Source organism: Episyrphus balteatus, chromosome 4 (genome assembly GCF_945859705.1).
Source record: "Episyrphus balteatus chromosome 4, idEpiBalt1.1, whole genome shotgun sequence".
Taxonomy (NCBI): domain Eukaryota; kingdom Metazoa; phylum Arthropoda; class Insecta; order Diptera; family Syrphidae; genus Episyrphus; species Episyrphus balteatus.
In genome coordinates, this window is record NC_079137.1 from 57,779,803 (window position 1) to 57,796,389 (window position 16,587).

At 29.0% G+C, this 16,587-nt stretch overlaps 1 protein-coding gene across 1 annotated transcript; it reads left to right on the plus strand.

Annotated features, from left to right (window-relative positions):
* Positions 1-1,183: 1,183 nt before the first annotated feature.
* LOC129919845 (SOX domain-containing protein dichaete) lies at positions 1,184-16,261 on the plus strand. The gene is made up of 3 exons (XM_056000929.1): positions 1,184-1,263; positions 5,728-6,123; positions 15,374-16,261. Exons 2-3 carry the CDS (start codon positions 5,831-5,833, stop codon positions 15,816-15,818), a joined length of 738 nt encoding a protein of 245 aa, XP_055856904.1. The 5' UTR covers positions 1,184-1,263; positions 5,728-5,830; the 3' UTR covers positions 15,819-16,261.
* Positions 16,262-16,587: the final 326 nt, after the last annotated feature.

The window sequence follows — 16,587 nt, forward strand, 5'->3', positions numbered from 1 at the left end:
TCATCATCATCATATAATACGTAATTATCCAAGGATATTCCCTCTAAACAAAAACACCAGCCATTGTATATTTATTGAAGCATGGAAAAACCACTCCTGTAGTACCAAAAGTGTGTAGCTATTGGCCATTAGTCTATTGGAATGCGCATGCTTTTGGCCCTTCAACCCTACTAGAACGATGTTTTGGAGTGAGTTCGATGTCCTGATGGGATCCTTTGGTGTGTATTTCCGAAAATAAACATAACATTTTTTTTAGTCTCCAATTTACTTTGATTATGTTTTTTCGTTTTGAATTTTTTTCTATAACATTTGAAATAGAAAAAGTCTCCAAATTTCAAATGCGCATGATCTCCATTTTGGCGGGAAATCTTTGCAACCCCACAAAACGGAGTGAATAAATTGAATTGGAACAATCGTTTTGGATACCTTTACAAATATTTACCCTTCTTCGACAATTCAATATTTTATCTAAGATTTCCATGTACCGGTCTGTCCTGTTCTTATCAGCAAAATAGTGAATGATAAGAATTCACATATCTTAGTTTCCAACTGTTGTTGTTGTTTTTGGTTTTTGTTGGTGGTTGAAAAATCTCACACCTCTGTTTTGCTGAACACGCGCGTACGTTTAAAACTCTTCCTTCAGTAAAGTCACGTCACAGTGTACAAAAAATCAACCAATTCTAAAAATGCACTCGATTCTCCATCAGCACTATTTGAGAAGTTTCTGTCGATGAAGGGTAGCATAGCGGTTTATATCAGTCAACGAGACGGACACGGACACGGAAAGAACGGCGCGTTATATTTTCCGATAAATAATATTTGAATTTATATTTTTTTTTTAACTTTTTTATGTTTGGGGGGCTTTTTTGTGAGTTGAGCGGCTCTATAAACATCAACTTATTCTATTCAATGTCATGATGTCATGTCACATTGTATTACGGAACGGCATTCGGTAAACATCGGATATTAGTTGCGGAAATTTTTATGGTGCAATCCTTTTCAACTTAAATTGAACAGTTGTTATAATTTTTTTTGGAAAATCTTTTCATACGAATATCATTATAATAAAAGGATAACAAAAAAAGGATAGTGATTTAAAATTGGAAATATACCAAATTTTGTTGAGAATTTTTCTACAAAGTGTGAAAAAAGTGTTTGTTAAGAAAATAAAATAATTATAAAAAAAAAAGATACTGTAGAAGCGGAAAACAAACATAATCGTTTTTTACAAAATCTACTTATTTATTGGATCTTAAATTTTGTGTAAGTTTTCTAAAGGACTTCAAATTTAATAGCCTACACTCTTGGACAGGTTCCGCTTTTTTAAGTAATTTTTTTTTGAGCGATTTTGGAAATTATTTTTTTTTAACTTAAAATATTTAATTTTGGTTGGCTTCTTTAACACAAATGATCCTTTGCACATTTTCAATTTTTTTGTCGAATCAAGGAGTATCTTTGTGAAAATTATTATTTTACAAAAAGTGCATTAAGTACCTACTTAAATTGTTTATAATCGCAAATTTTTAACTTGGAAATAAAGTAATTTCCGTGCTTACTCTGAGAGAAATCATGGTATTATTTATAAAAAACAAAAAAAATCATTTATCTTGCTGGCTTTTCAGTATTTCTGGTGTTAATATGATGTTTAATCCATTGATTTTGTTTTTCTAAAAATCATTTACTTATAATAATGATAGGAACACTATTTCAAAAACGCCATCTGTTCATTTAAGTGTTAGGGGTTTTATTTTATTATTATGATTGGAATGACTCAGACTTTCAATTTTTAGCCTGTTAAAATCCATGAAATAAATATTATTTTAAATATGAACATCAAAGATTTGTTGATATTGTTTTAAATTGACCTTAAAAACGTTTTTCTAGCTGAGAAAGAAATTTACTTTTATCCTTCTCTTTAAAAAAGTTGTCCCACCCGTGACTTTAATAACTGTTTTTTGCTTTTGTTTTTTCCTCATTAAAAGTTCTTCTATTCGGGCGTTGTTATGATATGGATCATTTCACCACTTTCAATAAGACTGGATGTCAAAAGACCAGTTTGCTTCTAGGAATCGAAAGGATTTAAACAAATATTTAGAATAAATGCACAGAGATTTTATTTAAACTACATACTTTACCTCAAGATAACTTTTATTTTGTATTCCACCCGTGACTATTAAAAATTTATTAAGTTGGTAAACGTTTCTTTGAACAGTCAAATTAACGAATTCTATTTAAATATTAAAGAATGAGTAGAATTTGAAATTGAAACAATCAATCATTATTTAGTTTAAAGAACTATGCTAACTATGAAGAATTAGTCCGGTCAAATTAGACTAAAATAAGGGGGTGAGGTTACATTAATTCCCAGTAAGCTGAAAATTGGTAGGATTGTTGGAAACACCATCATAAATTAAACCTAAAAAGTCCTCATCGATCCGAGACCTAGAAAAAATTTACTTGGGGTCAAAGGTCACGAAAAATTTTCAATGCAAAAATTGTAGACCAGATTATTATCTATTAAAAGTGTCATGACACTAAGACCCACCGTTTCTTAGGTATAACGATTCAAAAAGTTGAAGTTGAGTTGTAATCGTCATAATCAGGCCTATTCTGAAAAAAAAAACTCCCAACTGAAAAGTTCCTGAAATTTTATTATTTTTTTAGCTTGAATTTCGTTCTTCAATTGTTAAGAATATGGGGAAAGCAAAATGGAAATTTTCACCATTTTTCCGATTGGGGCCCCCGACAAACAATTTTGGTTCTATAAAGCTTTACAGATGCAATTGTTGCTTCTGTAAAGCATTATAGAAGCAAAATTGTTAGTAGGGCCCTTCTCCCGAAACCATTTCACTGGGAATTTTCATTAGAATAGGTCTAAATAAAAACAGGGTGCCCGGTAGAGAATGGACAACCCTAAAACGGCTGATAGCTACACTTATGACTGTTCTGAAAACAGATAGAAAAAAGTTCTATCGCAACCAGTTAATAAAATATTGGCTTTTTTTCTTTCAGTGTATCTTAAATTTTATCATCTTATGTTTTCGTTCACTACAACCACGAATGAATGAATTTTATGTATTTCTTTTTTTATAATTTTCTACAATAATTTCATTTCATAGCTATTGCACATTTTCTTTAAAAAAAAATTTGAAATCTTTTTTTTGATACAAAATGTAAAAAAAAGTATTTTATGAAAAACTTAAAACACCTGTGATATAAAATAAATCTATAGAAACTTAGGTGGTCAACTTTCTTAAAAATATTCCCCTTTGACGAGAATATTTTAAAGAAATTTGGTCACCTAAGTTTTTTTATAAGACTAACCGTTTTTCTGAAAATCGTGAAAAACCAGTTATTGTGACCTTTGACCCCAAGTAAATTTTTTTCCAGGTCTCGGATCGATGAGGACTTTTTAGGTTTAATTTATGATGGTGTTTCCAACAATCCAACCAATTTTCAGCTTGCTGGGAATTAATGTAACCTTGGATGTGTAAATTTACCGGACTAAATCTATCATAAGCCATAGCTAAATCTATCATCGTTCATAATTTATAACTCTTTGTTTAATGATCAACTGCTTCAAATGAAATGCTTCGTACACGTTCAGAGGTTTTATGTACTTACTATTTTTAAAACCTTTATTAGATTAAAATAAAACCCAATAAATTTATTACTTGTTCTCTAAATTATGTCCTCTAAACTTAAACAATGAACAATTCATGGGGATATTTCCGCCAACTTATCGTATATTTACATTTTTTAATCAAACTCCTAACTAACCGTCTAAGACGAAAATGCAAACCTTTGAATTTAGAAGTAACGTTTTAATGACCTTTCTTTCTTTTACATTTAGACTTCTTTTGTTTTCTTGACGAAACTTCCAAACCAATTTTAATGCAAGATTCTTATTGTGCTTTAAGCATGAAAATGCGATAAAATTCAAATCAGTTATCAGGGATGGTTTAAGGCCCAAAAACGTAATAATTTTTAGCCTTGCTCTTTTTACGGATTGGAATGATATCATTCTTAGCCGTGGAACGTCCAGGTTTCATACAAATTTGACCATTTTTTTTTTAGACATGCTTTCGAGCTGGAAGAGCAAATTGGAAACTATACACTTTTACCGAGTACCTACCCTGTTTAAACAAAAAATTGAGTATATACCAATCGAAGCCTGGTTATTATCAATCTATTAAATTTTTGCAAAAAACAAATTATTTAGATTGAAAAGAACGCAATACGGTTATACTCATGCAGCTCTGCCTGTTTTTAATATTTAAATATTTCAGGGTTTTTTTTTCCTCAAATTACTTGCTTTAGGATTTCAAAATGTAAAAACAAAAAAATGTACCAGTCCCATAGGTATCCGCTTAAAATGTCCTCTAACTTCAATTTTTCATTGTGATGTAATTGCAAAGCTCTGTATCTCAATGGCAGCAGTGATTCTGTGGATTGGGGTCTGTCATTTTTTTCATTAATTTTAATGAAATGCACATGGAATAAATATAAAATAATTCAAATAACAGAGTTTTTTTTATGTTAAGTAGAACAAAAATTGAGACATTAAAAAAACCGTATGTTATTTTGAATCCTTGTTGTACACAAAAAATTTCGAACGAAGCGTTGAACTGTTGAAACCACAATATTTACCAATAAAATGCAATAAAAAATGGTAGGCAAAAGATGAATTTCTCAACTTTTTGGAAAAAAAATCTAAAAAATTAACTGAATTTGATTTTAAAAATTTACGATTATTTTATTTTTTCAATTAGACGCATTTAAAAAAAAAAATCATTCATAAAAGCCGTTGTTTGAAAGAAGGAGTAATGTCTAAGAAAAGTAAACCTTCAAAATATTGGCATAAGAGATTATCCCTTAATTTTTAGTTCCAAAACAAAATTAAAAGAACCTTTGTGGAAGATCTCAAAAAAATGCTGCAGTCATCCGTTTAGAAATTTGCACGCATTATACATAGCCAAACAGACTTGCTAAGAATCGATTTTTTGAAGTTATACTTCTTATGGAACGGTGGGTGTGAAAATTTGTTTTTTGACAAGAATGTCAAAGGGATTATGACGCGATCGCCATCTCCAAGACAATTGGGCAGCAGGGCTGTCGTTTCACCTTCAGAGTTGGTACTACTTTAGTATTTAAAAATGGAGTACGCCGCAGTACGTTAAAAAAAAACACACAATTCATTTAATATACTGAGTGAGAAGTATAACTTCAGTCGCGTGTACATGTGTACACACACTCGTTTTTTTTTAAAGATTCTTATTTTTTAAAACGACTACGCACAAAAACTAGAGTATACAAAAACTCCACAAAATCATATTTTTTATTATTTTTTAAATTTTAGTTTGCTATTAAGAATACATAGAAAAATATTTTTTGACAAAATTGTCCTTCTTTTTTGATTTTTTTTTCCAAACCAATTTAATAACTTTTTAAAGATCAATTTTTTCTATAAAAATAAATTTTATGTATAAAAATTAACCAAAAAAAAAAAGAAAAATTTTAAAAAAGAAACGAAAATGTAATTTTGAAGTTAGACTTTTTAGTATATTTTTTTTATAATTTACCATGCACTACCTACTGTGTTTATTTATATGCGTGTTTAATATAAACATTAATTTAAATGGGAACCATAACTTCTCAACTTATAAGTTTTTCATTAATTTAAATTTTATTGAAAAATTATAAGATTTTTGTTTTTATAATTTACAGATACGATTTTCACCAAAAAAAATGATTTGATACCGCATCTCAAAAGTAAAAATCATACCAAAAAACCCTTTAGTATACGATTTAAGCCAACCAAAGTCCAATCATGACGACAATTTCATCTCTACTCAACCACAGCAGCCAAATGCCCGGATCAAATCAAATAATGACAACATCCAGTAAACAATCCTCCTCGGTTAATTCACATCATCTCCAAGCGGACCACATAAAAAGACCAATGAATGCTTTCATGGTCTGGTCAAGAGGACAACGTCGTAAAATGGCTCAGGATAATCCCAAAATGCACAATTCGGAAATTTCTAAGCGTCTCGGAGCCGAATGGAAGCTTCTTACCGAGGGTCAAAAACGACCATTTATCGATGAAGCAAAGCGATTGAGGTAAGAAGAAGTTGTATTTCGAAATAATAAAGGTATTAGGTTTGGGGAAGGTTAACAATAGAAGCTATTGTTTGAAAGTTTACCTTCCCAATCCCCTTATTTCCATGAATGCGTTCTTTTGTTAAAAGTGGGACACTTTTAAGACGCCATCCATAAAATGTAAATTGTTATGATTTATATGTGTTGGACAAGTTAATCAGTTATAGACAGGCTTTTCCTATCATAAAATGGGTATAGGTTTACAAAAACATCTCCCCTCGCTCTTCTGGACTTGGGGGATGTCTGGCCTCGATAAAGTATAGAAATTGATCTCTGTTTACATTCATAAAACTAAATTCCTGGAATATGGACGACATGAAAAAGGAAATGACTTTGAAGAGTGAGGGTTTCGAAATCAATGGGTTGATTGAGAAGGTGTCTTGTTTGTGATTGTCAGTATGATGACAAAAAGGGTGGAAATTTTGAGAATTTGAGGAAATAATCCCTCTCTTTTATTATAATTAATTATTATTATTTCTGGAACATGTGTTTGCAAATAATTACTTGACGGATTGTCAATTGTTGTGGTTTTATGATAAGACCATGAAATGATTGTTTTGTGTCATAATTTTGAGTTATTAATGGGGGCCTAATCAATTTATCAAAAAGTTAACACTTATCAATTTTGTTTATTTATAGAAGGTTTGAGGCGTAGTAGGTGGAATTATTGAAGACAATTTGTATAGGCGTTTTCAAGTGGGATTTTTGAAAAATTGGTATCTCTAGTTGATGGATGGTTTTTGATTTCGAGTAAGAAAAAATATTTCTCTAAGAAATCATGATAAGATCAAAATAATACATTTAAGTCTCAGAATTCAAATACTTGACTGATAGCAGATCGGACAATCGATTTGTCTAAAAAATTTTTGATAAAAAGCTTATAAATCATTAATTGTTTTTAATTATTTGTGGATAAACAACAGATAACAAAACTGTCTTTTTGAAGTATTTCATGAAGACTTTAATAAATATATTGAATTTGATTATGTTTTAAGGATTGATCCAAAATTGAATTTAAGAATGACTAAAAAAAAATTTCAAATTTACTGCGCATTTTCAAAAAATTGTGGGATTTTTGTCTATACTTTTTCGTAACAATTTTTAGTTTTAAGGTTTTAACACAGCTTGTTGAATCAAAGAGTTTTTCTTGAATAAATTGATTGGAAATTTATATTTGGCCGATTGAGTAAAATTGTTTTTCTAAGCACACAGTTCAATAGATTAAAAGTACAATAAACATAATGATTTGTCTGACACTTTGCTTGGTTGTGTAAAAGGACGTTTTCAAGATCTGTTATTTTAATGGTGTTTTTCGAAGCATAGTAACTTAGTATTCGGGTTATATCTGAACAGAAGAACTGGCACCTGAAGACTAAATAAAGCTAGAAACACTATACAATATCTTTTTTTGGGTCACTTCAGATGTTTAAGTATAATATGTCTAAAAATATTTTAAAAAACATTTTTGAACAATTTTTACTCAAAGAAAAATTCAAAATCTTTTAGCAGTTTCAAATTTTTAATTTGTTGTCTGATTCCTGAAAAAGATTACAAGATACTTTTCTTTCAAATCCATGAATAAGTTATAGGTAAAGATTTGACCTATAACTTGAAAAGCAAGCTGAATTTGAAAATTTGTATCTTTTCGTAGAAAATTTGCTGAATCGAAACTTAAGCATTTAAGTTTAACATAAATCCTTATGTGACAGTTAACGCAAAGCTAAAGCCAGAACTATAATTGGAGGAATCAGTTGGAAGCTAATGTCAAATTCCGTTTCTTCCGACGCATTTGACAATTGAGGAGCTGATTTCCAAAACCAGCTATCGGAAAAAAAAATCGGAAAATGAGATATGTATGTCATTTTTTAGGTCTTTTCAACGCGCGTCTGATTCAATCAAATTTTCTAAACAGTAGACAGAGATAGTTATTCGATGTCAAAAAACGACTTTATTTCCAAAACAGCCTATTGAACACCAAATGTTTTTTCCAAAATGGCCTATGCAAAATGTTCTTTCCAATAAGGCCTCTTCATTATAAAAAATATCAATTTGGCGTATGATAAAATGTCACATTACGATGATGGAGGAGTTACAGAAGTAGTTTTCGTCATTACTTAGTTCCGTCCGTCCATCTGTACACCGTGGTAGGACCTAAACGGTCTAACGATTTTAATTAAATTTTGTGTACTTAAGGGTTTTAGTAAATAATATTAAGAATCTGTGTTTTTAGTTTTTCTCAAAAATTTGGATATAATGGTAAGGGCTTTGTGGTTTTTTGCGAAAATTTACTTATTTTTTAGCTTATTTCGTACCAATTTTTTTCAAAATTTGCAGAATGTTATTTCTTATCATTTAAAAAAATGAAATATAGAGCTATTCAAATAACCAAAATAGACACTCCAAATTACAAGAGCAAGTACGTGCGATCCAGAAACGCATTTTAATTCAATTTCATTTATAAAAATGTATTTTTGTTTCTTGTTATAAACTAAAATACTGATATTGATAAAGGTTAATTTACAAAAAATTTAAAAAAACGTGATTTTACCTGCAAAAGAAGATTTTTTTAATAGTTTTACTTCCAAAAGAAGACATGATTAAATTTATACTTCCAAAAGCAGATATACCGACTTTTTAATAAGGAATTTTCAATATAAAGACTTAAGATATATTTATTTTGAAAACTTTAATTTAATTAAAATTTCGTAAAGAATAAATTTGTAGAAGATTATTTTGCTCTATATATTCTGTATTACGAAGTAAAGGTTTTTGGCATTTTACTCAAAACTACCTTCAGGTCAGATAGCTGGTTTTATAAATCACCTCTAAAGTTCTAAAAGTAGAAAATAATTTAAAATAAATTATTTAAGTTTCGATTCAGCAAATAGCCCTAAATTTTCTATCGACATTATCCTTTTAAATACTTAAAAAATAAAATATATTAAAAAATTTAACTATTATCTATTTAACTATTTTTAAAAAGAGAGGGTTTAATTTTATGCTTTGAGCATTCAAATATATTGAACATGTGAAAAAGAAAAGAAGATAGATACTTACTTAATTATTTAAAACGATATGGTCACAAAAATTAAGTACGGCTAAAATTAGATAAAATATGGACTATCAATATCTACTGATTTTTGGTCCTTTTGAACTACATTATATTTTTTATTATTCTTTAACACATTTTAAAAGTGGTAATTAATATTTTCATATATTTGTATCTTTATTGATTTACACCTTCTTTTCTAAAAGATTTCTGATTTAATAAAATTTTTCAAATGAAAGCAAATTTACTATATTATTAATTAATATGTTAAATAGCGTCAGTTCAGGTAGTTCTGATTTGTGATACGGTTGTTTAGCATTATCAGTTGCTGTTGACTTTAGCTTTAAAGGTGTAATATTGAAAAAAAAAAACACGATGTATCACAACCATGAAGTAGGAATATAGTTTCCAACAATTGGAGCCTTAATTCATCTTCTTGTGTGAATTTTTATTTTTCAAATATCGTCAAGTTTTTGGAAATTGAATAATTATTTCAAAATATTTTTTAGTAAAAGCAGGCTAATAAGTGGGAAATTTTGTCTTTCTTAAACTTAACTCATTCCAAATTTTGTACATGTAGTTTGACGGATATTGACTGCATAAGAGTGCATTTTATCAATAAATCTTATACCAGTGCATACATTTTATAGACTTGCTTTGTTCCAAATAATGGAAAGCAGGAGTGTATATTTATCATTCTTTCTTCAAACTTACTTGCTTTTTCTATCGATATCAATACCAAATTTGGATCAGTGCAAATAGTGAATTGTTACACATCAGCGATTTATTTGACCTCCTTTTTATGTATAGTGACAAGAAATGAGCTTACACGACGTACAGAGGCCCATGCAAAATCCATGAAGCTTCGGCCGTTTAGTACGATTATTTCAAAGTTTTTGGTACAGTACTAAATTTAGTTTAAATATGAAATATGTACTTATTTCTTATAAAAAAAAAAGTTAAAACATAAAACTCAATTAGCACCTCAGTTATAGATTTGGCTCTAAATTTTGATATTCATATCAATAGAAGATGCCTAAAAAAGTAAAAAAGAGACATTTTAATCCAAAATAAAATTTTTTCCCATTCTTGTTTGTTACTTTTGTTCAAAAAATACACATTTTTATTGATTATTTATAAATCATTTTCATTTATTTATTCAAAATTTTTCAATAATCTTTTGTTTGACATTTTGGAGCTGCATCTGCTGAGTACTGAGCTCTTGTAACTTCCCGGAAAGCTTGGATTATAAAGAAAAACATAAAAGTTCAGTAACAAAATATCAGTATTTTCAAATTGATTTTACCTCTTTGCGGGTTCAAGCAATTATATTTTTCCAGATGACATCTACCTTGTAGTTTCAAGTAGCATCGACCATTGTATGCATAAACTGCAACATCTTCTAAATTACACTTGTAATCACAATGACTTGGAGGTGTTGGAGAAAGACTAGCAACAGCAGCAATAATTGCTTAGAAATAGACACAAACATCAAATAATTCTTTTTGAAAATAGTTTTGATTTAAAAACGCAAAAAAAAAAAAAACATACCAAAAATAACAAAGACTACAGCAATATATTTCATATTTGGAAATACAAAATTATTAAAAAGTGAATCGGTGATATAAGCTGTAAGGAAACTCTCTGAATTGATTATGATGCAATCTTACAATCTTGATTAGCTTATATACCAACATATTCCTCCAGATTGTTAAAATATCATTTTACATACAAAAATAATCATGATTGGATGATGCAAACAAGAATTTAAGTTTCATCATCTATTGTTTTTTTTTTTTTTTAAATTTTTTTTCGAAAACATGATGCACACAAAATATGAACTTAAAATTTGAACTGTAACAAATTATACCTCATTAATATAACGGATTCATCGATCCTTCGAACAAGACTCTTTTTTTTATTGTTATCGTTTTTAAATGAAAGAAGAAATTGAATAACACCTGTTGTTATTTGACTCGTCATACCATTTAATACTTCCGCACAAACAAAATTATACAGGATTATTGGAAGTTAAAAAAAAAATGGTGATACTGTGATTCAGAGTTGGTGTGTAAACCCAATCAAAAGAGTGTAACATTACTTCTAGACAGCAACTACTGAATAATAACAATTTACTTTATACTAAGAACATGCAAACTCGACTCTGTGATAAAAGAAAACGGTGTACTTAGTAGGACTGATTTTCACATAAGAATTTCACATTAAGAGGCTATTAAAACCACGTGGTGGAATTGGGAAACCGACGAAGTTACGAATACCAGAGTTAGGGGTGACAGAGTTACGAGCGTCAAAGTTACGCGAAACCGAAGTTACGAAAAACTAGAGTTACGAATTCTAAAGTTATGTTAAGCTATGACATGTGATTTTTGGGTTGGCAACAATTGCGAGGAACGACATGGAATTATGGAAATACAAACAAGAGATTAACATTTTTCTCATTGGTCAGAACTAAATGAGTAAAGCGAAAATGGGTGTTATTTAATCTTATAAAATTTTGATTGGATAGGTATAGTATACATATATGGTTTTGTTTTTGTGAGAAGATCGCAAAAACGTTGAAAAAGTTTTAAGGTTTTCGCGGTTGTTAAGACATAATTCTTAACATATATAACGCGGATAATCCGAAAAACCCTAATAATGTCAACGTTGAAAAAGAAAAAAAAACATGAGTTATGTAAGTTTGGGGGACATAATTGAATTTAACTTCTTATCTAACTAATATTGCAAATACGTATTTTTTTTTTCTATTAATTAATATAATTATTCATAGCGTATTTTGTAATACCCACTTTGTTATTATTTATATTAAAATAATAACCGAACCACCCCTTTTTTTTACAGACGTTATTTTGGTGTGGTGAACTGTTGCTGCAATTGTTGCCAACCCAAAAATCACATGTCATAGCTTAACATAACTTTAGAATTCGTAACTCTAGTTTTTCGTAACTTCGGTTTCGCGTAACTTTGACGGCCGTAACTCTGTCGCGCGTAACTCGGTTATTCGTAACTCCGTTACCATTTCGGTGGAATTATGTTCCCACGTGAACTAAGTACCTTCCTTATTGAACTTTATTTCCGGGGAGTTATTTCCGGTGCATGGAACTAAGCCCAATAGGAAAAATTAGTTCGCACTCAGAGGGAAAGAAATCCACTTTAGTAAAGTGGACTTAGTTCCCAAGCAAGGTGAGTATTTAATCCCTCTGAATGTGAAATTCAATCCGACTTCAGCAAGATGGAGTTAAATAACAAGTAAAAGAATTGCTTGGTTTTAGTTTGATTTTATACAGAATCTTTATTTTTGAAGATTTTTACAATGGTGCAATGTATTTTGAAACTAACACCCGCTGCGTTTACTACCCTTTTCTGGTAGGTTCAAATTCCAATTTTAATGCAAATAAAACCCATTTGGGTGTCTGGGTGTAATCTAAAAAGTAAGAATACTAGATCCATTATTATTTTTATGATTGGAGTCCAATAAAAGTCCAACAAATTCCCATGAATTCCAAACTACAAACTAAGTGATCTATGGTCAGTTAAATAAAAAAGTTATCTATCAAAATAATCTTAAAATCCCATATGAGTCGTTGTATGTTTTAAATTTCAAGGGCAACAAAAAAAATGACTCCTAAGCCTAATGCAACATATAAATTTTCATTGTGAAGACCAATTTCAATCCTCGGATATCAAAATATAATATCTTCCTCACCTAGGCTAATTGTAAACATTCAATATTTGTATTGTTCCTTTCAAAAAAAAATAAAAAAAAACTAAAAGAAAGTGAAACGATTTTTTTTGTTGGTTCTTATCTTCAAGAATGATGACTCTTGAAGCCACAACAAAATGTGGATTGTTTCCTTTTTGTTACAAAAAAAATGTTATCTTTAGTTTGGGTGTTGTTCTTTATATAAAAATAGGTATTCTTATTCAGAGAGGACTTATTGATGAAACTTTATTTGCTTAAACAAAAAAAAAAAATGAAAAAAAGGCAAACACAATACGAGTGTCATATAAGGGAGAGTTCTAACATTCATTCGCTATACGCGTTGAAATCGAAATATAATCAAAAAAATCGAATTGTAATAATAAAGTTTTTTTTTTTTTTTTTTGGACAAACAAAGACGACCATTCTTCTTATATTGCGGTTTGATTTTTCGATTAAAATTATATTTTTTTTTATTAAGAGTTTTTTTTTGTCAATTTTATTAAAAAGAGGAGTGTTTATCAGTTTTATTATTTGTGTTTTTATGTTTGCATAGTTTTTTTTTTTTTTGTTTATGATTTTTTCAATGGAGGATAAGAGTGCGACAATTGATTTTCGAATTGATTGAAATGATCAACGATTTATTGTTGTATATTTATTATGTTTATTATATTGCGCAAGATTTCCTTGGTTTTATTTTTTTTTTTATTTTTAGATATTTGATTCAATAGGTTTTGGCGTCTTGGAATAATTCGAAGAAATTCTAATAGCATACAACGTGAATTATTTTATAAAATAGATTAAATTATTGTGAGTCATAAACTCAATTACATTTAAATACGCATCTATTTAGCAAATAATGACATAACAAAGGAATTGTCAGAATTGATGAGTACAATAATTCAGTACAAAAATGTTACTTTCATTTTTTTTATATATCAACATTTTGTAAAATAATAATATTTAATTGTATGAAAACATAGTTTTGCAAGCATAAATCTTTTGAAATCAGTTTTGAAAATTGTACTCATTAAATACGCGTATCTGAACTTTCGATGTTATTTATGAAAAAAAAAATTCATTCAAATAAGGTTATTCCTACTTTTAAGAAACAATATTAATTTATTATTTATTTTAAAAAAAAACTGCAATTTGAACTTTTTACAGGAATTTTTAATGAGTACATAATTTACTGTATCTTGCTGTACGTAACGTGTTGTGATGAACTCATTTATAGAAAAGAGAGTTATGTGTGGAGTTTTAACTTAATTACTGAGTGTACAGTTTATGATTTCAGAGCAGACTTTAAAGTACCTACTAAGTAAAATAAACATATTTATGTACTAGGTTATGTACACTGTACAATAAAGTGGAGTCAAAAAAAAACTTTTTTTTATTTTTGTGTGTCTTGTATTAAGGCCCATGATCTAAAATGTACACAGTCAAATTTTTAAAAAAAATTGACTGTGTAAAAAAAAAGTTAAAATCAGGGTTGTTTTTACGCTTTTGAAATTAGCCTTATTTTTACTCAAAAGTTCACTACCTCTAGATGCTGTCATAAATGGCTACGATTTTGGCTGTATACATTTCAGATCACGGATCAACGATAGGTAACACAGGACACACGAAAATGGAAAAAAAATATATGTTTTCACTCGAACTTAGTGTACAATGTACTCATTATATACTTGAATTCATATTCTTAGGGCGCTCAAAGGTAAATTTGTATGTATTGATAACGAGGCTTTTAATAATTGAGTAGAGGCTTTGTGTGCAAAGAACAAATTTGCATGTATTGAGTAAAAAATTAGTTTGTACTTAAATACAGACTTTTAAGTATAGAGTACAGTTTAATGTGTACTAAGCTGGGACTATTATGAACAGAGAACAATGGTTTATGTGCAAGGTACAAATTTGGAAGTACTGAGTACAAATTTTAACAATCTATGTTTAGGTACTGAATAGAGGCTTTTACGAACACTGAAAACAGTTTTTTTTTTCCTCGGTATAGAATTGTTTGTATTTAGTACAGATTCTCGATATTTTAAAGTCATATTGGCTAAGAACGCCATCAAGAATTCTACTAGCAGTATTATTTTTGATGATTTGACCGAGGCTTAACTTTAAATTGAAATGAAACAATTTAATGGAAATCATTGTTCTCTACAGTATTTACTCTGAAGCTCAAACAAAAAATGTTTTATTATTTCTGGATTTAAGATATGTGATTCATAGTGATAAAGGCGACCGACGAGAAACCATCTTTTGGAACTTTTTTCTTAAAATTTTTATGAAAAAAAAAAAAAAATCAATTTGCTTGACTTATTAAAATTATTATAGATTTTTGTTGGATTTATACTCTTATTGTATTCAAGTTTTTCCCGTTTAAAAATTTAATAAATATACACACATCCAATATAATATTTTAATTTTTTTTTTAGAGCTCTTCACATGAAAGAACACCCGGACTACAAATACCGTCCAAGACGAAAACCAAAAACTCTAACAAAATCTCCTGTCCCTCAACAAAATCATCAATCTACCAAAGACACAGTAGCGCAACTTCAACAAAAATATAATTTCGGTAATCCCCTCGAGCTGACCCTAAATATGCCACAGAGAGTACCGAACTTCCCACTTACCCCCCACTATCCCTTGGATCCAACAATAGCTCTCGACTTGCAAGCACGTCTACAAGCAATGTATGCGGGAAGTTTATACCATCCCTGGCGTTATTTCGGTTGTACCCCATTAATCAGTCCCGAAACACCACCATCACCGCCCAGTAGCAGTGGAACAGGAATATCTTCGTATGGTTGCATAAAATCAGCGAACACATCACCCACACTACCGCTTCCGGCACAACCTCCACCGAATATCATATGACCAACTCCATTGCGGTATGGTGCCGCGGAACATGCTGTTTAAAGAATATGCCATCCCTGCCCATCCAAAGAAAAATTGTACTATTTTATTTGAAAAAAATATTCAAATAGGGATACTATTAGTAGGTTTATAAAAAATAGTGTTATCCTGCAAAATATAGATTTGTAAGTTGTTGTAGTTTCATACGAATACTAAAATTAGAAATAGAAAATTATGTTAAATAAAGAAAAAAAAAAAAACAAAGAAGACAAAATAATAGTTAAAGTTTTAAAAATAACGAATAGAATTAGTTATGGGGAAAAAACAGCAAAATGGCTATGGTTCACAATATTTTTTTTATTATGTCTTGTGTAATTATCACAGAATTATAAAAAAAAAATACAAAAAATGAAATACTAAATAAAATAAAAAGTACTTAAAGTATATATAAATTAGTGTAAATAATTTACCCACCTATTGAAGAAAAAAAAATATATTAGTTTACAAGATTCTTACAAAAAATAAGAAAATAAACATAAAAAATGTAAATGTGATAAAATAATTAGTTTATGTAAAAAATTATGTTCAATGTTTTTTCTTTAAAAGTAAAAAAAAAAAAATAAAATTAAATTAAATTTCTTTTATTTTAGTACAAAACCCCAGTAAAGTATACCAATAATGGTTTTTTTTTTTTGTTTTATAAATAATTCATGTAGATTTATTGTTTATCTTAGTTTTTAATGTAAAAATGCATTGTAAATATTAACACACACAATTTTTCTATTAAAAA

Excerpts from the sequence above, each read along its gene's own strand:
- LOC129919845 (XM_056000929.1), top strand. The coding sequence starts at position 5,831 with ATGACGACAATTTCATCTCTACTCAACCACAGCAGCCAAATGCCCGGA. Across the intron at positions 6,124-15,373 it reads GATGAAGCAAAGCGATTGAG|AGCTCTTCACATGAAAGAAC; the intron begins GTAAGAAGAAGT and ends TTTTTTTTTTAG.